Source organism: Mixophyes fleayi, chromosome 1 (assembly GCF_038048845.1).
Source record: "Mixophyes fleayi isolate aMixFle1 chromosome 1, aMixFle1.hap1, whole genome shotgun sequence".
Classification (NCBI taxonomy): domain Eukaryota; kingdom Metazoa; phylum Chordata; class Amphibia; order Anura; family Limnodynastidae; genus Mixophyes; species Mixophyes fleayi.
In genome coordinates this window covers 12,386,105-12,412,903 of record NC_134402.1, presented here as the reverse complement: position 1 = coordinate 12,412,903, position 26,799 = coordinate 12,386,105, and the positions used below count along the sequence as shown (strand labels likewise).

The 26,799-nt window shown below is 42.8% G+C and overlaps 1 protein-coding gene across 1 annotated transcript; it reads right to left on the bottom strand.

Moving 5' to 3' along the window:
* Positions 1-18,614: 18,614 nt before the first annotated feature.
* SPR (sepiapterin reductase) lies at positions 18,615-24,794 on the bottom strand. The gene is made up of 3 exons (XM_075189195.1): positions 24,383-24,794; positions 21,613-21,903; positions 18,615-19,410 (listed from the first exon to the last, which is right to left on the bottom strand). The coding sequence occupies exons 1-3, from the start codon at positions 24,696-24,698 to the stop codon at positions 19,223-19,225; spliced, it is 795 nt and encodes a 264-aa protein (XP_075045296.1). The 5' UTR covers positions 24,699-24,794; the 3' UTR covers positions 18,615-19,222.
* Positions 24,795-26,799: the final 2,005 nt, after the last annotated feature.

The following is a 26,799-nucleotide window of genomic DNA, read 5'->3' as shown; positions in this document are numbered from 1 at the left end:
CCGCCTCTTCGCTACCTTTAACACTCTCCTGTCTCCCCCACCTCCCCCCCTCCCTTCCTCCTTATCTGCCACTGACTTCACCTCCTTTTTCTCCTCTAAAATCGTGGCCATCAGACTTGAAATCTCCTCCTCCACCCACTCTTCCGCCACCCCCCCTCTCGCCCTTCCTCCCCCCTCCTCTCTCCACCCCTCTCCCCCCAGCCACCAACTCCTTCTCTCCTTCCGCCCCACCTCGGGTGAGGAAGTCCACTCTCTCATTTCTTCTTCCCCCTTCTACCTGCCCCCAGAACCCCATCCCTTCTCACCTTCTTCGCTCCCTTTCCACCTCCACCTGCTCCCACCTCGCTCACCTCTTTAATCTGTCCCTCTCCACCGGCATCTTCCCCTCCGCCTTTAAACATGCTCTCGTCTCACCCATTCTCAAGAAACCCAATCTTGACCCCACCTCACTCTCTAATTACCGCCCCATTTCCCTTCTCCCATTTGCCTCCAAAATACTCGAGAGACTTGTCTGCAACCGTCTCTCCACCTACCTCTCTGAACACTCCCTCCTTGACCCTCTCCAATCAGGCTTCCGCCCCCTCCATTCCACTGAAACTGCCCTGGCTCAAGTTACGAACGATCTCCTCTCGGCTAAAGCCATGGGCCACTACTCCCTCCTGATTCTCCTCGACCTCTCAGCGGCCTTTGACACCGTTGACCACCCCCTCCTGCTTCACACCCTTCAGTCCATTGGCCTCTCCGGTACCGTCCTCTCCTGGTTCACCTCTTACCTTGCCAACCGTTCCTTCTCTGTTTCCACCTCTGATTCTCTCTCCCCTTCTTCCTCCCTTCCAGTCAGGGTCCCTCAGGGCTCTGTCCTTGGACCCTTACTATTCTCACTATACACCTCTTCTCTGGGTGCACTCATCAGCTCCTTCGGCCTCAAGTACCACCTTTATGCTGATGACACTCAACTCTACCTTTCCTCTCCTGATCTCTCTCCCTCCCTTCTTTCCAGGGTATCCGCATGCCTCTCTGCCATCTCCATCTGGATGTCCTCTAGATTTCTTAAACTCAATCTTGCTAAAACTGAACTCATTGTCTTTCCTCCCTCTCGTACCTCCTTCCCCTCTGACCTCTCCATCACTGTTGACAACTCATCTATCTCCCCTGTTCCCCAACTCCGCTGCCTAGGTGTCATCCTCGACTCCTCTCTCTCCTTTGCCCCTCACATTCACTCTCTCGCCAAATCCTGCCGTTTCCAGCTTCGCAACATTGCCCGCATTCGGCCCTTCCTCTCCCAGGATGCCACCAAATCTCTCGTCCACTCTCTGATCATCTCCCGCTTGGACTACTGCAACCTTCTCCTTATCGGCCTCCCCCTCTCTCATCTCGCTCCCCTTAGATCTGTACTTAACGCCGCTGCTAGGCTTATTTTCCTCTCTCACCGTTCCACCTCTGTATCCCCACTCTACCAAGCCCTTCACTGGCTCCCCTTCCCCTACAGAATCCTTTTCAAGCTCCTCACTCTGACTTACAAGGCCCTCGCCAACTCCACTGCTCCCTACATCTCTAACCATATCTCTATTCACACTCCCTCCCGCTCACTGCGATCGTCCAACGATCGTCGCCTCTCTTCCCCTCTGATTACCTCCTCTCATGCACGTATCCAAGACTTCTCCCGCGCTGCTCCCCTCCATTGGAACAAGCTCCCCCGCTCCATCAGAACTTCCCCTAATCTGTCCTCTTTCAAACGAACATTAAAAACCCACCTTTTCCTTAAAGCCTTCCAGTCTCATGCCTAAACTCCCACCGGTCGGCTACCTCTCTTTCTCATCCTTCTTCCCTTCTCCCCCTTCCTCCCGTCTCTGTCTCATCCATGTGTCTGTCTGTCTTCCCCTCCCTTTAGATTGTTCGCTCCTTTGAGCAGGGCTCTCCTACCTTCTGTTTCCATCACTTTTAACTGCGCTCTCCAGCTACTCAGCTCACCTCCTCTCAGTCCCTCTGCCCTCTGTCTCCTCTCGCTTCTCTCCGCTCCCCTCAGTGACTCTCAACCTGTCATCCGTGCCCACCCTCTTGGGCCATAGTTACCTGCCTGTACTCACTTTTCCCCTCCCTCCCTCTCTTTCATGCTGTGCCTGAGCCCCCAGAGTTATAGTGCTTACTGTTACTTGTACTGTGCTGTTTCACCTTGTACTGTGCCATTGTTTGTCCTTGTACGGCGCTACGGATACTTTGTGGCGCCCTATAAATAAAAATTAATAATAATAATAATAATAATCTCCCCACCATCATCTTGGACTTCTCTCCATCCTCATCCATAGTATCTCTCCACCATCATCCTGAACCTCCCCGGCCTCAATGTGAGCTGCACGCAGGCACACAATGTGTTACACATTTATAAAGTGATAACATTGACACATAGAAGAATATAAATATTTTCTGTCCAGGAAGTGCTCAGCCTGCTTCCTGACAGAAACAGATCCTGCTAATGATTATACTATAATTATTCAGAAGCATAACATAGAGAAATGAATGAAAGCTGCTGGGATCAGACATGACCCCGCAGGCTGGAATGTGTTGTGTACAGTTGCTAATCAACCTGCAAATACCAGAAGCTTGTGTCTGTTCCATCCCCAATTATCACATCACACAAACTCATTGCCCCGGACCTGTCAGTGCCGGTACAGGGAGGAATAAAACCATTTATTCCTCATAAAGTTCAGTGATTGTCACGCTTTCTCAGGAAGTTCTATCATGTGCTCTGTGCTGCCACTTTGTAGATGATAATAATTACACAAGATCATTCTCCCCAAACGGCTCCTCTTGAAAAATATTTACCACTTTTAAGGAGACATAAGTTTCTTTTAAGAGGGATTATACTGAGATATTACTTCTTTTGTCCCTTTTGTGGAAAAATAAATGTCCTTGTAAATTCTCTGTTTAGAATCTAAAGGCTAGTAAAGAATTGTTTTATTTTCCATGTCATGTCTGCCCACTAGAGGCAGTGCTCCATAGGAGGCTAAGTGGCATCTACTAAATGTAGATTTATAGAAATAGTGATATAAATAAGGTACATTCAGCATCTTATCCCCAGCAACTCCGCTGCCACCACCCCATACAACTGAGTTGTGAAATACAGTTAGAAAAATGGTGGAAGGTACTGGAACTGATGTAATAGTCTGGGGGACAACATGAGGACCCCCAGAATTCTACCAGCCTTTAAATATAATGAATTGTGATAACAGGTTTCCATTAACGAAGTTGGATGTAACAGCTTAATCGGTCGGCCACCACAAATATCCAGAGTTTGGGAATACACAGCGAACCAACTCTGATGCTAGAGCTTAATGCCTGCTAATGTGAGTTATTAACAGGAGGTCAGAGTGTAAATACTCAGTGTGTAATGAGTAACTGGACCGAAGTGACACACATCAGTACATTTATCTAACGTTTCAATAAACTGCTGTTTATTGTGATAATCCCCCCTCCGAGTCTTCATTGTAGAGGAACTAACAATGTAACCCGATGTAGCAGAGAAAATCCATGCAAGATTTTCCAGGGCGTGGAGGGCGCAGTATGCCCAAAGTTTGGCAGCTAATTCCTGCTCTCTTTACAAACCTAAAAACTGAGTTTCTAAACTCTTGTGTCATATCAAGTCTATTATTGTAGGAGGACCATCCTCTGACTGAGGTACGCCTGTTAAAACAAAATCAAACAGCTTTGTTCATGTCCATTTCTTTTGGTAACCTCAATATGACATCTATCTCCATTGTCTTAAGTGATAGCACTTCCCCAATTGCAGGTAGCGGGGAGCCCTGAACACAAAATACAAAAATGACAAGTCAGCCATAGAGCTAAGACTTATATACCTACTACTATGAAATACATCTAATAGTATCCACTTTATTGTTGTAGACGGAGCTTCTCCTGAACACTCCAAAGACAAAGAGAAAAGAATCTTCATATTAGGATCATCATCATCATTTATTTATATAGCGCAACTAATTCCGCAGCGCTGCACAGAGAACTCACTCACATCAGTCCCTGCCCCATTGGAGCTTACAGTCTAAATTCCCTAACACACACACACAGACTAGGGTCAATTTAGATAGCAGCCAATTAACCTACTAGTATGTTTTTAGAGTGTGGGAGGAAACCAGAGAACCCGGAGGAAACCCACGCAAACACGGGGATAACATACAAACTCCACACAGATAAGGCCATGGTCTGGAATTGAACTCATGACCCTAGTGCTGTAAGGCAGAAGTGCTAACCACTGTGCCGTCTTATCTGAGCAGGTAAAGGGCTTCAGTGTTACATTCTGCGCTGATGATGCGTGAAAACTTTCTCGCTACTTTATAAATATTCCTCCGCAATTCATAATTGCTAACCATTTTTGTGCAAAAAAAAAAAATGTAGCGCAAAAGTCCTCAACCAAAAAAGGTTATATAATATAGTAAGTGTGTGTCTATATTTACCTGTATTGATGTATGTGCAATATTGATATTATAAGGAATAATATATCTCCTAGTGTATAATAAAAGTCACCTGTAAACTCTATGAGCTGGCAGAGGGCACTTGGCACGTGGCCTCCTCCTTTATACGCTCACTTATATAAAGACGGGCAACATTTGTAAAACTATTTGTGCCTGGTCCACATTTGGGGGTATATTTACTAAACTGCGGGTTTGAAAAAGTGGAGATGTTGCCTATAGCAACCAATCAGATTCTGTCTGTTATTTATTTATTGCATTCTACAAAATAACAGCTAGAATCTGATTGGTTGCTATAGGCAACATCTCCACTTTTTCAAACCCGACGTTTAGTAAATCTAGCCCTTGGTCACAAAAATTTTGCCAGTGGAATCCATCCTTAAGCACCCACCCTCCTCCCGCAGCCCCTGACCCCACCACACAGAGGAATGAAATGACGGCCCATGGAATTCAGCGGGATGGTGAAGCAAAAGAGGGAATGGAATATTGTGTCCCCTCTGCAAAACAATTCGCTTTGCTGCAAACATCAATTCCTGATGCAATTTACCTCATCTCTAGTCAGGTGACCTGTAATATCAATCTCTATTACAGTTGGGGCTACATTATTCTTGTAATATTGTCTTTTTGACAGTTACCATCATCAGCCAGTTCTGGCATTTAGGATAATAAATGATACAAGAGGTAACTACTTTCTCATTGGCTCCTGGGTAAAGCACAGCATTGTTGGAAATATTCTCATAGACCTGATGGACCAGTTCTCAATCCATAAAGTGTTTAGGACTTTTACCTAATGAGGAGGCGTAAGACTGACAATGTCCTGCCGCAGATCAGTGAACCTATCTTCGTGTACAGCAATTTCCCCATCACCCATCTATTAGCTTCCAAAGTGTCCTCAATAATTATTCATTAAAGTCTCCAAGTTGCAGAGGACAGGACAGTTTACCAGCTAACTGATTGCCCTTCCACACTAATCCGGGTTAATCAGTCGTTCCTGTTCACCGTAATGAGAAAGCCGGTGTTAAATATTACAGAGAAGGGCTATGTGAAGGGTTGTCTGGTGACCTGTTGGAGAGCGTCACTTAGTAGATAATTCTACATTTCATCTCTGCGATGTGACGCCAGCAATCGCCATACGTAGGATCCACCGTATCCTATCACCGAACCTCTTCAGAATTATGTATAAAGAACATGACAGCCGGCAAGTCAGTTACTTTGGGTTAACAAAGTCGCACGCACACCAAGAATGTTTGATAAGCTTTATTTCGTCGGGTAAAACAATACGCTGCTTTTAAGCCACCGTCCGAGTTACCAAAGACATAATACTGAGACCTTATGGTACGTGCAAATTGGTATTTTACTTACACTTGTGTTTCATTGCTCTGTACTGTACCCAGCATGGTAAATGGAGCTATCAGCATGTGCTGACAGAGAGGTTCATGGCGGGACGGTGATTACTGGCTGAGCAGCCATGATAAATCAATTGCCTTGGATGTAGACAATATGTTTTTAAAGAGGTCACCTGGATTCACCCCAAATGCCCTTACCCCCAAAGCAGAAGCACATCAAAACTATAAGAAAACCCAGGACTTCTAGAACTCATCAGTTCTTCTCTGCATTAGGTCCTGACAGCTTAAAGGTGACATCTAAACAGCCTGATGTTGGTGACTGTCAAGATTGACTGATATCAGTGACTCTCAAGTGTAAATGATATCAGTGACTCCCAAATGTAAATGATATCAGTGACTCCCAAATGTAAATGATATCAGTAGCCATCAGAACCAGCTTCTACATTTCTTCCAATTTTTGCAATAGCAAAGGTTTCATAGAAGGAGGCCAGAGGCAAATAGAGTTACTCGCAGTGACAGATTAAATCTGCGGCTCGGTACTCTCGTTACAATTCAGATTCGAAATCGAGGCAAAACGTCATTGTGATGTTGTCGGATCTCGGTTCTCGAGATATTTGAAATCCATAAATACCCGCTTCCACAGCAATCCATCGCCATTTGGCAGAGGGAGAGAGCAGGGTTAGGTCGCAGGCAACACTAGAGCAGGGAACATTACAGCAGGGACAGAGCAATTCTTCTAGCAATTCTTCTACCAATTGTTATAGCAGTAAGAGACGAGGATAGAGACATGTTTGCAAACATTACCAACTGTTTGGGGTGTCATATTCCCTCCTACAGAAACTATTTTCTGGCTGCAGAAAGTCTTATCTTGCAGCACTATCTATTGAATATTTTGCAACACAAGTGCTTTGGGGTGTCCCATATTCCCCAGTGTGAAACCACAATTTTTCTGGTGTTGAAAGTCTTATCTTGTAGCACTATCTATTTAATATTTTACACTACAAGTGTTTTGGGGTGTCCCATATTCCCCAGTGTGAAACCACAATTTTTCTGGTGTTGAAAGTCTTATCTTGCAGCACTATCTATTTAATATTTTACACTACAAGTGTTTTGGGGTGTCCCATATTCCCCAGTGTGAAACCACAATTTTTCTGGTGTTGAAAGTCTTATCTTGCAGCACTATCTATTTAATATTTTGCACTACAAGTGCTTTGGGCTCATTAAAATGGATTCAAATCAGTCCACATATCAGCAGGATCAGCAAGCAGGTGCTGGCACCAGTCCTGATGGTAGTGTTCCCTGTACGTCATCTGGTAAAGCCTTTGTAAAAGTACATAGTCTTTTTAAGTCAGGGAAATAAACAAAAATAAAATAAAAAATGTAACCCTGTTGAAGAGAAAAAGAGCTTGAACTGATGAAAAGTTAAATGGCAAGAAAAAAAAATTGCCAACATGCCATTCTACACAAGTAGTGGCAAAGAAAGAATGATGCCTTCGCCTTTCTCTATTACTGCCAGATCTAAAAATGTTACTGAGCCTTCTTCTTGTAAGGTCACTTGTGACCAAGCAAGACCAAGTAATTTGTAGGGATGTGCACCGGCGACTTTTGGTGTCTAGTGTTTTGTGTTTTGGATCCGGATTATCGCGATGTTTTGGGTTCGGATTTGTTTCGCAAAACACCTGCCGAAAGGTTTTGGTTCGGATTTAAGGTTTTGGATTCGGATTTTTTTTGAAAAAAGCATAAAAAGTTCAAAAATCAAGTTTTTGGGCTTATTTTAACTCCTACGCTATTATTAACCTCAATAACATTCAATAACAATCATTTCCACTAATTTACCGTGTATTCTGAACACCTCACAATATAGTTATTAGTCCAAAACGTTGCAACGAGGTATCTTTCTGGACTGCGTAGTGGAGTTGTCCCCACAATATAATAAGAAAACCATCAACTGGTCTGAATCGCACCAAATAATGTACCTGGACTGCGTAGAGGAGTGGTCACCACAATATAAATTAAAAACCCTGAACTTGTATGATTCGCACCAATAAATGTATCTGGACTGCGTAGAGGAGTGGTCACCACAATATAAATTAAAAACCCTGAACTTGTATGATTCGCACCAATAAATGTATCTGGACTGCGTAGAGGAGTGGTCACCACAATATAATAAGAAAACCATCAACTGGTCTGAATCGCACAGAATAATGTACCTGGACTGCGTAGAGGAGTGGTCACCACAATATAAATTTAAAACCCTGAACTTGTATGATTCGCACCAATAAATGTATCTGGACTGCGTAGAGGAGTGGTCACCACAATATAAATTAAAAACCCTGAACTTGTATGATTCGCACCAATAAATGTATCTGGACTGCGTAGAGGAGTGGTCACCACAATATAATAAGAAAACCATCAACTGGTCTGAATCGCACAGAATAATGTACCTGGACTGCGTAGAGGAGTGGTCACCACAATATAAATTAAAAACCCTGAACTTGTATGATTCGCACCAATAAATGTATCTGGACTGCGTAGAGGAGTGGTCACCACAATATAATAAGAAAACCATCAACTGGTCTGAATCGCACAGAATAATATACCTGGACTGCGTAGAGGAGTGGTCACCACAATATAAATTAAAAACCCTGAACTTGTATGATTCACACCAATAAATGTATCTGGACTGCGTAGAGGAGTGGTCACCACAATATAAATTAAAAACCCTGAACTTGTATGATTCGCACCAATAAATGTATCTGGACTGCGTAGAGGAGTGGTCACCACAATATAATAAGAAAACCATCAACTGGTCTGAATCGCACAGAATAATGTACCTGGACTGCGTAGAGGAGTGGTCACCACAATATAAATTTAAAACCCTGAACTTGTATGATTCGCACCAATAAATGTATCTGGACTGCGTAGAGGAGTGGTCACCACAATATAAATTAAAAACCCTGAACTTGTATGATTCGCACCAATAAATGTATCTGGACTGCGTAGAGGAGTGGTCACCACAATATAATAAGAAAACCATCAACTGGTCTGAATCGCACAGAATAATGTACCTGGACTGCGTAGAGGAGTGGTCACCACAATATAAATTAAAAACCCTGAACTTGTATGATTCGCACCAATAAATGTATCTGGACTGCGTAGAGGAGTGGTCACCACAATATAAATTAAAAACCCTGAACTTGTATGATTCGCACCAATAAATGTATCTGGACTGCGTAGAGGAGTGGTCACCACAATATAATAAGAAAACCATCAACTGGTCTGAATCGCACAGAATAATGTACCTGGACTGCGTAGAGGAGTGGTCACCACAATATAAATTTAAAAACCCTGAACTTGTATGATTCGCACCAATAAATGTATCTGGACTGCGTAGTGGGGTGGCCCCGGTACCCATTTTGATACCGGGGCCACAATAAAATAAATACACCCTCAACTGGTCAGAATTCCACCAAACAAGTATCTGGACTGCGTAGTGGGGTGGCCCCGGTACCCAATTTGATACCGGGGCCACAATAAAATAAATACACCCTCAACTGGTCAGAATTCCACCAAACAAGTATCTGGACTGCGTAGTGGGGTGGCCCCGGTACCCATTTTGATACTGGGGCCACAATAAAATAAATACACCCTCAACTGGTCAGAATTCCACCAAACAAGTATCTGGACTGCGTAGTGGGGTGGCCCCGGTACCCAATTTGATACCGGGGCCACCAAAAAATAAATACACCCTCAACTGGTCAGAATTCCACCAAACAAGTATCTGGACTGCGTAGTGGGGTGGCCCCGGTACCCAATTTGATACCGGGGCCACAATACCTCCTCCAAGTTCCAAGTGTAGTGTTTATAACATCTTAACACTACACTAATTCTAGCACATCAAAACCTCTTGTTTTAAATAATGACAGGGCATTTAACTTTAGATTTAATTTATGGAATTAGTTGGCATTTTCTTTTACTTTTTGAACATGGCAAACGACTGTTGAATGGTCACATAATGCCAAAAAAATAGTTGCAAGATGGAATTGTCCTTGGGCCCTCCCACCCACCCTTATGTTGTTGAAATAGGACATGCACACTTTAACAAACCAATCATTTCAGCGACAGGGCCTACCAAACAACTGTGGCTGAAATGATTGGTTTGTTTGGGCCCCCACACCAATAAAACAATTCATCTCTCCCTGTACAAACTAAACAGGCTCTACTGAGGCAAGATGTCGTCCTCATCCTCAACCTCTGATTCCTCTCCCCCTACAGTGTGTACTTCCTCCTCCTCACACATTATCAATTCGTCCCCGCTGGACTCCACAACCACAGGTCCCTCTGTACTATCTGGAGGGCAGTGCTGTACTTCATTGAGGAATTGATTATTCATTTTTATAAACATCATTTTTTCAACGTTGTGAGGAAGCAACCTCCTTCGTCGCTCACTGACCAGGTTCCCCGCTGCACTAAAAGCTCTTTCCGAGTACACACTGGAGGGGGGACAACTCAGGTAAAATAGAGCCAGTTTGACTTTGTACAGGGGCTTCCAAACTGCCTTTTTTTCCTGCCAGTAACAATATGGACTGTCTGACATGTCTATTTGGATGGTGTCAGCAAAATAATCCTCCACCATTTTTTCAATTGTGACAGCATCCAATGCAGCGAGAGTAGACATGTCTGCAATGGTTGCCAGGTCCTTCAGTCCGGACCAGATGTTCTCAGCATCCCCGCCAGCGGCTCTTTTAGGAAAACTGAGCTTTTTCCTCGCAGCCATAGATGTGGAAGAAAATGAGGGTTTCCTATGTCATAAGTGGCTGTGTAGGCTTGAATGGCCTTTGATGCTCCTCCATCCTCTGCAGCATATAGAGGGTGGAGTTCTAGCACGTCACTACCCAAATCGCCTCCTCATCTTCTTCTAATTCCAAAGAGTCATTCTCACTTGGTGTATCACCGGCTACACTCGGGCTGGTCAGGCACACATCAGCAGTACTGCTGAAAGGGCCCTTCTTTATGGGTACATTATCAGAATGCTCACGATTAGACATCCCACTGGTGGATGGACTCTCCACAGGGATTGGTGTCATTTCTGATTCAGAGCAAACATTTTCCTCTAATTACTTGGTCTTGCTTGGTCACGAGTGACCTTACAAGAAGAAGGCTCAGTAACATTTTTATAGTTCACACTAATAGAGAAAGGTGAAGGCCTCATTCTTTCTTTGCCACTGCGTGTGTAGAATGGCATGTTGGCAATTTTTTTTCTCTCTGCATTTAACTTTTCATCAGTTACAGCTCTATTTCTCTTTTTGTGTTTTTTCCCTGACTTAAAGAGACTATGTACTTTTACATAGGCTTTACCAGATGACGTACAGGGAAGACTACCATCAAGACTGGTGGCAGCAGCTGCTTGCTGATCCTGCTGATATGTGGACTGCTTTGAATCCATTTTAATGAGACCCAAACAATTGTAGTGCAAAATATGCAATATATAGTGCTGCTAGATAATACTTTCAGCACCAGAAAAATTGTTTGTTCACACAGCGGAATATGGGAGACCCCCAAACACTTGTAGTGCAAATTCAGAAATATATAATGCTGGTATATTACTATTTCTGCAGGCAGAAAATAGTTTCTGGAGGAGGGAATATGACACCCCAAACAGTTGTTAATGTTTGCAAAAATGCCTCCTCTATCCTCCTCTCTTCCTGCTGTAAGAAGTGCTATAACAAGTGCTAGAAGAATTGCTAGAATAATTGCTCTGTCCCTGCTCTAATGCTGCCTGCAACCTAACCCTTCTCTCTCCCTCTGTCAAATGGCGCTGGATTGCTGTGAAGGCGGCTATTTATGGATTTCAAACATTGTGAGAACCGAGTTCCGACAACGTCACAATGACGTTTTGCCTCGATTTTGAAACCGAGTTGGCGCCAGAGTACCAAGCATGCTCAGCTCGGTACTCGGAAACCTCAAATTCAGGCGGGTTCGGTTCTCGGGGAACCGATCCCGCCCATCTCTAGCCCCTGTACTAAAAAAATACTGAAAACTGCATCTATGCTTTATCCAGCTTGCTCCCTTCATTGGTCTGATTGGCCAGTGAAAGTCGGTTGCAATCCTCAGGAAAGACTGCACCAAATCCTGGATTAATTAAACAAAATTACAAAAAAAATTAAACTGTGTAAATGCTTTCAATTAAAATCGATTCAATTAACATGGAAAGCTCACGGTATTATAATTAACTCACAGCAATACACTTAGGAATAATTAATACAGTTTAGTTACATAATTACACAGAGGTTGTAAGCACCTCTGATATATCACACATTTACTTACATATTATTACTAGACTATGAATACATAGCAGATTTGAGAGAAGTGGTGTTATAACCCATTCTTTGGTATTAGAGCACCGTGCAGTCCTTATCTCTGCATCTTATCTCAAACCAGCAGCACAAGAACATTCTTCAATGTACAAATGTCATCAGATGTCCTAATATTCACTAGAAAAATGCACCATCATATTGTGCAATTAATAATCAGTGTTTTTACTATGGCAGACTATGCCCTCTGGTTTTACAGGGGCTTTAAGGTCTGTTTTAAAATGGGTGGACAGATTAAAGTTCGGAGAGGTGGAGGGGGGGGGGGGAATTCTAACTCAGGCTGTATTTCCTGTGCATGCAAAAAAAATCAAGAATACAAAATTGCATTTGCACCCCTTGTATCCAGTGGCATTTTTGCATCCTGAAGCTGGATTTGCTTCTAACTGTCAATAAACCCATCATCTTAACCATTAAATGAACTGACAACGCCTCTCCATATACTTTTAATAAGCAGTCAGAGAGTGCCCTCTACTGGTCAATAGCCATGCTGCATGCCTGGGTTGTATGCTGAGTGTAGGAAACTTATAGAACACTTTGTGGCCTATTTATCAATGTGCTGCGAAAATGCAGATTTTTCTACCAGATTTTCTACCCCTTATCACCGTTATTTATCAATAAAATATAACCGGGTAGCTGAGAATCCTATGTGACTTGTACAGTGGTAAAACTATGTAAAACAGTCTGCAACAATATCTCCACATGTTGGAGGTGCTCTTAAGGGTTTAAATTCAACAATCAGACACAGAAACATATCGTCCCAGCTGGTTTATTATTAAATGGAACACATGACGAGTACCCTGAGAATCTAATCTGTATCCTTCCTATTCTTTAGTGTGTGTGTGTGTGTGTGTATATATATATATATATATATATATATATATATATATATATATATATATATATCATACTTGCCAACTCTCCCTGAATGTCAGGGAGACTCCCTGAAACAGGGATGATCTCCCTCACTCCCTGAAGAATCTGGCATTCTCCCTGATGCTGAGCCAGTACAAGACGTGGTTGGCTTCGCCATCTCTGGCATGATGACACAGTTCAGAAATTGTATCCTATGTCCATGTATTGATGCCTATAGAGGTGGCCATTTTCATGGAGACCAAGATGTAATCAAAGACTGACAGGTAAGACAACATGACTTCAGTAATGGAGACAGAAATGTAAAAGACACTTCAGTCTCTAGAGATTCATTAGCTGCTTTTTTTTAACGCATAGTCACCTACTCTCCTGGAACGTCCGGGAGACTCCTGCATTTCTGGGAGACCTCCCGGGAGAGCAGGGCAACCTCACGGTTCTCGCCCCCGCAATAGACAAGTGGCGGGGATGGGACTTAATGACGAAAATCTTATCTTATCTTAAAATTGTGACAATCGTTTAGGGGGCAGGGCCAAGATGATGTGATACGTCAAGCCCCTCCCCCGCACGCCCACCTCCTTGAAGCCAACGAGGAAAAGTTGGCAAGTATGATTTATATATTTATTTATTTCAAGTTTGGAGTTTGTGCCTTTATTTGTAAGGACACCATCCCGATATATGGACTTTAATGGTTCTCTGAGCTGATTAAATTTAAATTTTCTGAAATTCGTGGTTCCTTCTAAACGTCCAATGATATCATGATCTGATCACTACAATATAAGCGCCCTCTTACCTGAACATTAGATTTAATAAGAATGTGATTGTTTCCTACATAGTTTAGCTGCCCCCCAAGTTCTTCCATCTTTGAGGAGATAAATGATCTTTAGATATGGATAACAAATCTGCTCCCTCTGCCAAAATATTTAGTTATATTTTTCTACTTTCCCGGTAGACTCCAGAATTTAGGACTTCCAGGAATGAAGGCCACACTTCCTTTTTGTAAGAAGGATGGCCCTTGAAAATTGTACTATTACTAAATTATGGCCTCGCCCCCTTCCCCACTATGCGAGGACGTCACCCCATCCCGTCCCTCGTGCTCAAACTTCCTTTTGGTCCAAAAAGGAGCTCTGCATGGTTGAAGTTCTCATGATAAGAACCCCATTTCTGTTTGCTGCCTTATTAATTTGCATTAGTAGTTGACCTTATGTATAACCTTTTTCACTATAAGTTATACTTTAATCAGTATTCTATTGGTGTCTTTCTCTCAATATATATCTGCGAATAAGAACTCTACATTTATATTTTCCTGATAACTTCCCGCAGGGTGAGCATGGAAGATGGTGGGTAGGTTTAGGAAATCTGTCTATCTTAAAAATGGAAAAGCCTGTTTAAGATGGACAGATTGCCTAAACCTACCCCACATCTTCCATGCCCCAATACATAAACTCTCCCCCAGTCCCCTACCCATCTTCTCCTGCAGCTCAGTGTAGACTCCATAGCCGACAGTGGAATCGTCCGATTCTCCAAGGACCCGAAACCCTACACCAATTCCTTTCACGTGCAGGTAAAATTTCAGCTACCAGTTACCTACCACGAGATCCTGCTCTCTCATCCCCTCCAACAACCTTTACCTGCTCAGTATGTAAGTTAATAACCTAAGATTAATTAATAAAGTATATGCAAAACTTTGCTATTTCACTTATGGTAAAGAATAGCTCGTCCCTTTTTCTGAACCACACAATAAAGTGTTTTTCAAATAAAACAACCACCCGACCCCCAATTTGCCTAACCGCAGGGTTTCCATGTACAGGTTCCTGGTACCTCACCCCAGCTTTGCCAGTTAACGGTCGGTTCTCCAGATGTTATCACACCGGGTAATTTTGAATGAAAACAGCGAGATGTGACGTTGTATGAAGAAAGGCAGCCGCCAGATCAGCCTCCTCCACGTTGCCTTTATTCGAAGTTCTCCAGGGGTGGGCACAGCGGGATTTGTGGGGTCATGCACAAGGGAACCCCAGTTTTGCAATTGTATCATAAATTAGCAAATATCTACCGTATAGCCACATTTTATCAATAAGTTTGCAAAATCCCCATGTATCAAACAAGCTATTGTGGCCTCCTTAGGCTTGAGGCCTACTGAACAATCGGCTGGTAACTTCATTGACCCTGAGCCTGTGTTTTCCATACGCGGACTGTATTAAATGGCTGATGTGTCCTCATTATCTCATTACCCCGGACAGTATGCAGAGCCCATACAAATCCTGCGTTCTCTGCCCACCCGTGGGGTGACCTAGAAGTTGTGGGGTAAGTGCCTCACAATATTAGTGCCCTTAATGCATTGCAGAGATGTGAAACATGAGTTTGTCACGAAAGCTAGAATGACCTTGGGTTGGCAAAGGGTTAATGTTTCATCGGCGTAACGTACCATCTCCTCACCAAATAACACCGATTCCTAACAATGCCGGTCGTCAGACAATTATCACATCACCCGTAAATGGCTCTCACACACAATACAGTATTACTGAGAATTTATTAAGAAGTTTCAGGGGGAAAAAAAAGATACAAAACAAAAACTGAACTTTGAAAACACATTAAGAGCCCGATCAATCACCAACAAGACTAATCCTCTTGAATCAATTTAAGGCATTGATGGGGCAATTTGAGTTAAATTGAGAGTAATCCTACAGGTGGAAATGACAGGAAATTTGTGAATGAATCACTTCCTATCAATTCCCAGGGGATTACCTCTATCTGTTTGTTGTCTGAAGTTGTATTACAATAATTGATTCACTTTGCTATCCCCCAATCTCCATTAAAGGGCTCATCAGCGCATTCTCCGGAAATACTTGTGAGCGGATGGCTGAGTTTCAGTGTCTAGTCGTTGAGATGCCCGGGAGCAGGTAGCGTGGGCGGATGAGGGATGAGGATAAAGTGCTGGGGCGCGATCTATGGAATTAGCGCCGGACACGCCATGGCTCACTCTGGAGGCCGCCCAGTGGTTGGTTTCCATGATCTGTAGGTTCCTAATTCTTCAGATACTCAAAAACATACTGAATACCATGACTGAGGAAGGAGAGTGCAGCTGTCAACTGCCTCCCCTATTATTTATTAACCTTTATATAGCGCCAACATATTTACATTTATGGCTTATTGCATTTTGCTACATTCTGCATGCTGGAAGTAGTTCTTGGTATGTGCTCTTATAGCGCATTGCACAAATATCTGCTCAGTACAGCTTCTTTTGCTCTGTATGTAGGGTATAATTCTCACCATTTATTCGTACGCATGGACATGGTCGCAGTGCCTCGCCTTTGGTCCTTTAAGCAGGGTGTAATTCTCAGTATTTGTCCCTATTCTGTGCACGGACCACAGCACAGTACCACTACTCTTGTCTTGTATGCAAGAATGGAATTCTTGTTGCCTATTTACCCTTTATTTGTGGAAGTCTACAGACTATTACTTCTCTTGACATACTGAACGGAATTGCTCTGTCTATGCTGCATGCATGGACGACAGTACAGTACCACTTCTCTGGTCTTGTATGTAACGCTATCAGGTTTATTCTGCAAGCCTCTGTAGATATTTAGTGGAAGTCATTATATTAACATTACCCCTCTTCCGACTAGTACCTCCCCTTGCTCAGCTCCATTTAATCTTAACTTTTTGCAACTTAGCCAAATCTATTGATCCATGAAAAGAGGTTTCTGTCTGTCACAGCCCGTCTCCCTATATGCAATCATTAATTATCCGTGATTACCCTCCCCACTGAAGGTTGGCAGGGGGGGGTTAACCTTGTACTGTATTATTGTTTTATCAATTATAACTGTTACTTATGTCCATTGAAAATAAAAAGTTCTACAAATTAAAAAACTAAATTAGCATTGAAGCAATATAATGATCAGCAGTTGCAGTATCACGTATGTAAGTAACATTATCCACTGATGGCTGATAGACTATTTTGTCCTGGAATTCTGATATTTGCACACAAGCAGACCTCGTCTGAGGTGCAGATCTCTCTGGTTTGTACCCCTATGATGATGGAACGCATGAATAATAAGAACAGAAGCAAGAGATTAACCCTGGTGCTTGCAGCCATGTGATTATACACAGGTAAACAGCGCACGGGAACAGTGCTGCTGAGCAGGATTTTACTCTCTCTCTATGAAGCTCATGTAAATATCTTGATCCCCACAAGGTTTAACATACGGCTTAAAATGATCCTGTGTTCTGTATACCCCCAGCCCTCAGTTCCTGTCATCAGAACGTGATAAACATTCTCCGCCACTGTGACGTGGAGACTCCACAGGTCCGATTCATCAAGACACGTATTTTGAGAACAACCCACATACAGTATTATACGCACATATATAGACTTTGCGTGCCCTCAGACTCAGCAAAGCACAGATCTCAAGATACGTCTGATTTTCGGGGGCAGCTTTGCTACACCGAACGCAGCAGGATACGACCAATAACTATGTGGGTCAGATATTCGCACAGGAAAATGAAAAAAAAATAAAAAAAAATTCAATTATTGTTACCTGATAATAATAATAAAGGCATTAATGTTAAAACAGTAAAAAAAAAAAAAAAAAAACACGTTATAGGATACATATGATCATCACTACTGATCAGGACTTAGACTAGCCCTGTAGTTGGAGCAAGAGATACGGCAGAACAACAAGTAGTCTGAGATGCCCAAAGCTTGGATCTGACATGGCCGCGGCCGCTTGAGTTTGGCACGCCGCTACTGTACAGTGACTACGGCAAAACACCCCTTCTCTGCCCGGTTCACTCCGCGAAATGGTAGGCTGTAGTAAATGTCCTCTGCACACAAAGACATACGGTACAGGACTGCATTCACGGACGTATCTCCCTGCTCTGCGCATGCGCAGTGATTTTGCGCACCATAGGCTCAAAATCGGCAGATACGTGCCTTGATGAATCCGGTCCTATGTTCGTAGCATAAAAATGGGCGTATTTGAGCTGTGTTTCGTTCTATTGAGACCATGGGATATATTTATTAAACGGCGGGTTTCTAAAAGTGGAGATGTTGCCTATAGCAACCAATCAGATTCTAGCTGTCATTTTGTAGAATGTACTAAACAAATAAAACCTACAATCTGATTGGTTGCTATAGGCAACATCTCCACTTTTTGAAACCCACAGTTTAGTAAATATACTCCCATGTCCTGGAACTTTAGACTCCAAACTAAGGATGGAACTACAGCTAAGGCAGTCCAAGAGACCGCCATGGGTCCTGGCAACATATCGGCCTGTAAGCGGCGCTGAGTCAGCCTACAATAAGTATTCATAAAGCATCTCTCCAGGTACTGGGGGAAACACAATGTACATGTACATGGGATCTTTTATCTGTCATTAAGAAGGTGTCAAAAACTAGAAAGAAAAAGAAACAAAAAAAAGGGGATGTCGAAAAACAGAGGCGTTTGTACTGACCCTGACAGCCAGCAGTAATACATTATATATATATACATACACACACACATACACATGTAAACACCACCAAACAATAGATGGATATGGCAGACACATTCTAAAAGTATATTATTTATTCACATAAATGATCTGAAGGGTGATGTTTATACAAAAGAAATCATATTTAGTAAGAAATCCTCTCACTAGTGGATACAACTGTGGAATGAACGGTTAGATATGAAACACTGACATCAGACTCATTACAGAGCCAGCGATAAGACTGCAGTTTGTAAGTATAGAAAGAGAAATCAGCGGTTTTCTATGTGTTAGGGGGAGAGCACCAAAATGTCGCCCCGCATCCTGCGCTACACTCGCTCCTAGTGGTTGGCTTCATACATCACAGCTCCCCTGATCAGCAGGCCGGGAGTGAGGACAATGCAGAAGGCAGAACAAGTCCAAATTTAGTATACGGATTGTCACAGCACATAAAACAAAACCGATACGTGTGCGGCCAGCCTTACATGACATATAGCAGTACAAAGACGCGTTCCCTTTCTAGAGCCAAACTCACAGAGATTTCCCTTTTTCTCCCCTAGAGGTTTTTTTATGAACAAGGGTCAGAGGTCATCCTCCTATTTATCTCATGGTGCAGGTCATGTGACGTTGAGATACACAGAAGGAGGGCACTGATTCCCTGGCAGGGTAGGACTAACTACAACCGGAATTAGTCGTAATAGTCCACATGGTCTCCGGATTTGAAGGTGTCAGCCTGTAGAACATCCAGTAACTTTTGCGCAGAAACCCGGCTGTCAACCAACAGGCCGCTATTCTTCTTGTTGATGAACATAAGTCTGAGGTCGGGATCCGCCGTCTGAGTCCGCACCTGCTCCTGCATGTCGGTATCCATGGGTCCTGCGAGATATAAACGTCTGGGTTACTTTCATTATAAAGCGTAAAGCTGGCTGTATAGAGTGGACTGTGGACTTTACTGACATGCAGTAGCGCACCCAGAATACTTTGCCAACAGGGCAACCTGGGACTAGTAGCTTCACAATATGGCGACAGCCACAGGTAGACGAAGAGCGTTCTAGACTATACACTAAATAAAACTAGCCTGAGCCCCAGGGCCAAGAGAATACCTATGTTTTGGAACTGAGCCATTTAAAACTTTAGCTGTAAAGTTGGATGTATAGATAGCGTCTCATATAGAAAGGACATGTGCTACTCGTGTCTCTAAAGGCAATGAGGTTGAAAGGCGGAGACTAAGAAGGAGACACAGAGGCAGCAGTTGCTGGAGCAAGTAGGGTAATCGCTCATCCCGCTAAGCCCTCGTTTGTCAGGCATTGTCCTCCAGCCCCCCAGAAACATTATGATACCAGGATTTTCCTCCATGAGTATCGGTGAAACACTATGCGGAGTGACCCGGGAGTGGAGGGGTTAAACACTGGATCCAACAGAAAATAAAGAAAAAAGAGATAAAGTGATAATGTTTTCTGATTGCAGCCTCTACAATTTATGCTTTCACATGACTAATATTTTATTATTGCTCCGTAGATGTGGGAGAGATTCTGAAGCGACCGTAGAGGAAGGTATTGTGGGATGTCTAGAAATCCGACCTACGTTCCCCCCCCTATTAAATTATTGGTAAATCAGTAATAAGAGCCTGGAATGTGTCTTCTTCTGTAAACTAATGGTACAATCTCCTGCTTTACGTGGGACTGTGATGGTTTCCCTGGATGTACTCTCTGGAGTTCCTGCTCCTTTGTCCTCTTCTAACTGCTGCACTTATCTCCCCGGCTCTCCTCATTGTGCCACACACAGCAGGCGGACATCACTAATATGCCCAAACGTGTGCATGTATGTATGTATAAATATATGTATGTGTGCATGTATGTATGTATAAATATAGGTATGTGTGCATGTATGTATGTATAAATATAGGTATGTGTGCATGTATGTATGTATAAATATAGGTATGTGTGGAACTATGTATGTATTGACACATGCATGTATAGATATAGGTATGAGTGCATGCATGTATGTATGTATGTGTGTATGTGTGCATGAACATATACTGTATAGGTATGTGTGCACGTATGTATAAATATATACAGTATATGTGTGCGTGTATGTATGTATGTATGTATGTATGTGTGTATGTGTGCATGTATGTATGTATGTATGCATGAACATATACTGTATAGGTATGTGTGCACGTATGTATAAATATATACAGTATATGTATGTATGTATGTATGTATGTCTGTATGTATGTATGTGTGCATGAACATATACTGTATAGGTATGTGTGCACGTATGTATAAATATATACAGTATAAGTATGTATGTATGTATGTATGTATGTATGTGGATGGGAATTTACCCCTTTCCATTGGTTCTGTTGTTTGCAGATGTTTACAAACTGATTGAATATAATCCTTTATCTAATCTTTTAATTTTCTAGGTCATTCCCTGTAAAGGAAGGAAATAATGTGAGCCCCGCAGACCCCTGATCCCAGCTGGTAGTACGGGCTGTGCACGGGGACAGACACGGGGTGAAGTCTGGGATAAGATGGGGTAACTAGGATGAGAACACACGACAACAATGTGAGGGAAAGGGTTAGAAAGAAAAGCAGAGGACTGTGTAACATCCGTTTCATACAGCGGGTCTTAGTACTGAGGAGGCAGCGCGGTGGTCTGTCTGCGGATCTCCCGTAAGGGTCAACCTTCCAGCGCTGTGTGGGCGCCGGGTCACTGGAGAAGAGGCATGGGCAGGACAGAGGCTACGGGCAGGACAGAAGCTACGGGCAGGACAGAGGCTACGGGCAGGACAGAGGCTACGGGCAGGACAGAGGCTACGGGCAGGACAGAGGCTACGGGCAGAAGACCTGGAAGCCACAGGGGCCAGGAGCCGAGAGCCAGGAATATACCAAGCACCAGGACACAATGATCCATCAACGCCTTCATGTTTGGAAGGGTCGGAGGCTTCTACAAGAACTAAAGGATGAGTGACATGGTCATCACAGGTCACAAAGCAAAAGTCATCCCAACCGGTCCCCTCATGTACAACACAAGGACACGCACAGGAAGAGGACACAATCTGTGACATACAACCTGGCCCGTAGTTCAGCACCCGGACGTCCTCCTCCTCCTCCGCCAGCACCTTGAACATCATGTTACGAGCTGCTTTCCCGCTGCAGTACAGGGTCCAGGATTTAAACGGCTGCAGTGCGGCAAGAGACGACACATTGACCACCACCCGCTGCAGTCCCGGGCGTCTCTGGAAGGTCTGCAGCAGAGAAGAGGTCAGGCACAAGGCTGAGGTCACGTTGAGAGACAGGTATCCATCCACCTCTCCCGGGTCAGTGAAGTCCACAAACGACTTTCTGATGTCTCCAAGGGAACCTGCAGAAAAACAAGTATTAAGACAAGTCTGTGGCCAACAATGTCTTCCAATATAATACTGCTTAATAAGAGATAAATGTCCTATACAGCATGTGACCTTGTCATCAACATCGTCATCGTTTATTTGTAAGAAGCCACAAAACTCTGCAGCGTCAGACAGTCAAAATTACAAATATTAAAAGCAGAACAAGTACATAAGAGGATAATAAAGGAGGCACAGATACGAGAGAGAGGGTAGTGAGGGCACTGATCCTGAGAGCTTACAGTCTATAGGTTAGTCTTTCCCTTTAGAACCAGGTGATGTACTGAATATAATGGCCAAATGTCCCTAATCTTTATAACAGTATAATGCTTTAATGCATTTGTGGGAGGAAATTTCCGTCCCTTTTCTAAAGTTGCCACCTACACAGTGCCACCTCTCTCGTTCTGCAGAGCACCTGTGTGGGAACATCTTTATGGTGGGTGTCAGGGTAGAAAGCGCAGGGAGGGAGGGGTGAAGAGATTGGGAGAGAGGTGACTTTTTGGTGGGTGTGGGGGAAAGGGGGAGGGGGCGGGTAACATACACAGTGATAGCATGGTGCACATTACTGCAAATGTAAAATTCGCCCATGTCTAATAGTGATCTAATATTAATTGGTTGGCCAGATAGCATTGTAGCGCTATTTATCAACAGAACCCTTTCACAGGTGATCTGGTTGATTTCTATCAACAACAAAAAAAAAAAAAAATCGCTTATTGACGCAAGTTACCCACTCAGAAAAAAAATAGTAAAAGCTAAAAAATAAAAATTACTTAAAAAAAAATCTTTGCACATTAAAAAAAATGCTTATTCAAAGAATAAAGCATTAAAAATTTTTTTTTTAAAAAAAATGGATGGTTAGGGTACTCTGAGCCCCATTCCAGCACTTGAAATTATTGTCTAAGATACGAAGAGCCCAATTCTGGCAGCTAAATGTAATATATATATATATATATATATATATATATATATATATGTATATATGTGTGTGTGTGTGTGTTTACATATACATAAGTGATATAAAATGTGTAATAGAAGGATAGGAGATTTTATACGTTTCTATATATATATATATACACACACACACACACACTACATACATTGCAGAGAACATCTCTGTGTAGCAGAACCACATACACTATACAGAGGGAAAACACAGCAAGCTTCACTCACACACGAAGCAGCAGGGGGCGCTGTGGGAAGCTGACTCATTCCAACAGTTCCAGCTTTTACCTAATCCCACAAGTAAAGCCTATATTGCACTAGGGTCAATTTTGATAGCAGCCAATTAACCTACCAGTATGTTTGTGGAGTGTGGGAGGAAACCGGAGCACCCGGAGGAAACCCACGCAAACACGGGGAGAACATACAAACTCCTCACAGATAAGTCCATGGTCGGGAACTGAACTCATGACCCCAGTGCTGTGAGGCAGAAGTGCTAACCACTGAGCCACTGTGCTTAAAAGGGCGATTTGCAAAATCAATATGGAAATCTCCAAAAATGATCTCAAAGATTTCAAACAGCAGAACACCAGTAAGATGAGTGAGATTTACTATTCATTCCCATGGACAATGCATGTCAATAGGTGCAGAAGGCTTGTAGAAATGTATTGCCATTTGAAGTGGTTGGGGAAATGCTTAATTAAGTGATTATTTAAAAGACGTTAAACAAAGCAGGAAGTCATATTGTGGAAATACATTACTCGGTAAGCCCTGGACTGCTTGGACAAGCTGTTGCTTGCGGAACTACAAGTCCCAGCATGCTTAGGGCACACTGGAACACTTCAACACCAGTATTTCCTGCTTTGCTGCAAGTGCTAGTGCTTTCAGTGGAGCTGGAAGTCAGGACCTGCTCAGCCAATCACAGGCTGCCAGCTTGTAAGCATTGCTTGTGATTGGCTGAGCTTCTCCCATTCAGTTCTGATGACAATTCTCCTGAGCGGGCTCTCGGCTCCCATATATTATATTTTCTAATGAATGGGAATAAACAGTGATTTTGCTCAGCAGAGTAAAACTGCTGAAAATCGCTTATATTAAAATAAATTGATGTTTAATAGATCGGAGAGTTATTTTGTAACCATACGAAAGCATAAAAACCCTGGGACTGATTCATTTAGGAAAGTTAGTCCAAAAAAAGTTTTCTCCTAGACAAAACCATGTCACAATGCAAGGGGTGCAAATTAGTTTATTATTTTGCACACAAGTTAAATACTGGCTGTTTTTTCATGTAACACACAAATACTTGACAGCTTTATTTTTACACTGACATTTAAAGTTGATCTAGGACATGCCCTACCCCAACTTTAAATCTGTCCCCACATTTTAAATTTACCTCCCCTTCCAATGCAACATGGTTTTGCCCAGGTGCAAAGTTACTGATTTGTTTTGCTTTACTGTCCGTAATGAATCAGGCCCCCTATGCTTACAAATCATCAGCGAGCATGTAGATAAAGGGAGTACCTGCGTTGTTGATAATGAGCAGTCTGTCTGCTGCGTGCTGACCCTGCAGCTTCTGTGCTTCCTGCACCGCTCTCCTCACCCCATCGCCCGTGCCCAGATCTGCTGCCACCCACCGGACTCCGACCCCTGGGTATTTGATTGCCAGCTCCTCTGCCAACACACGCATCTCTTCCTCTGTGCGGGACACCAGCAGCAGCACCGACCCTGGCATCACCCTGGGGCACAGCTCCCATGCCAGGCTCCTGCCAAACCCACGAGAGGCTCCTGTGAGAAGGCACAGCACCGTGCCCAGGCTGCAAGCACCGTGGTCAGCCATCCTATGCACTCTGCAAATCCTGACAGCTGCTTCTTTTCTTTCTTTTTTTTTTAATCCATCTTTATTAGCAATTGAGAAATGCAGACAAACTGGTTCAATTTCGAAACATCTTCCCCTTTTGTGCACAGTTGGAAGTTTAACCCCTTAAGGACTCAGTGTGTTTAACTCCTAAAAGACTCCAGCAGATGTCTCATTTTTGCATTTTTTTTCTGCTTTCCTTGGCAATAACTTATTTTGATATTTTTAACGCGGTCATGTATTACACAAAAAAAGGGTTGGCATACATTTTCATACATTAGATTGCATTACACAACCTATTTACTTGATATAATATACATACAGTACTTTCTTTAGCATATTTTTTATGTCACTATTTTTTACTATGGAATCATCTGTAACATGTCAAAGCACATTAGTACATACATTTATACCAAAAACATGCACAAGTATATTTAATTAGTGATTTTTATTTTTTTAATTTTTTTTATTTTCATTATTTTTTCACAAGAAAATCAACTTTTTATTGTTATGCATTACTGGTAAACATAGTTTATCTTTTTTTTTTCATTATTACATGATTTCAAATAGTTTTCATAGGTTTTTGATTTTTAGCACACTCCAAAGAGGTGCGAGATAAAACATCATATTGTCCTGTTTAACGCGCTGCGTTAAAAAACAGTTGAATAGCTTTTAACGCGGCGAAAGGACCGTTTCATGAAAAAACTGAGCGTTACAAATGGAATTGAATCGCGGGTAAAGTTAACCTGCTCGAAAATTATAAAAAAAACAGCGTTAAAATGACTTTACGCGGTGTTAAAAAATATCTTGCGGTCAATTAAATTCCCCCCTATCATCATCATCATTTATTTATATAGCGCCACTAATTCCGCAGCGCTGTACAGAAATCTCATTTACATCAGTCCCTGCCCCATTGGAGCTTACATTCTAAATTCCCTAATATAGACACACACTCACACACACACACTCACACACACAGACACAGAGACACACAGACTAGGGTCATTTTTAATAGCAGCCAATTAGCCTACTAGTATGTTTTTGGAGTGTGGGAGGAAACCGGAGCACCCGGAGGTAACCCACGCAAACACGGGGAGAACATACAAACTCCACACAGATAAGGCCGTGGTCGGGAATTGAACTCATGACCCCAGTGCTGTGAGGCAGAAGTGCTAACCACTAGGCCAGATGTGTTAGTCTAGGGGGACAGACGTGTGTTTTCTGCACCAAGTGTTTTTGTCACAAAGTGTTTATAAAACAACACAGCTGAACAAACATTAAATAACATATGAAGACATCCAGACATAAGCTACATCCGCACCAACCTGACTCTAACTTCTCTAACTGCAGTGGACACAGTGACTAGATATTTATTATTTATTTGTAATAAATGTAATAAAAAAAATGCTTTTCTTTTTTTCCCTTTCATGACATTATCTTTAGGACTATATCATCTTTCACGCTTTCTGCAACACACGTTTGTCCACATTGCTCCGTCACTGCTCCACCCACTTCTGTTTAACACTCATATTAAACTTTTTTCCTGTTTATATTCATTAACTGGAACATCCTCACCCTGTCGCCAGAAACTAATAGATCACACATCTTACAGTCATCTTTCCTATCTTCCTCTCTCTCTGCTTCTCTTAGCTGGTGATATATCACCTAATATATCACCTAATCCAGGACCCATCACTTCTCCCACACACATATTTCTGAACGCTGCCATTATTCAGCAAACCTCAAACACATCACCTGTCTCCCCTTTCTTCCAAAGTCCTTTAAATGTGCCCTTTGGAATGCACGCTCTGTTTGTAACAAACTTTCCTCCATTCATGATCTCTTCCTCTCAAACAGCCTCAGCCTTCTGGCAATAACAGAAACATGGCTCATGCAATCAGACACTGCCTCACCTGCAGCCCTTTCACATGGTGGCCTCTATATCACCCACACCCCCAGACCTGAAGGCAGACAAGGAGGGGGGGTTGGACTACTTCTCTCCCCACAGTGCACATTCACAGTTCTACCAAATGTCCCATCACTCACATTCACATCTTTTGAAGTACATACTGTTAGGATTTTA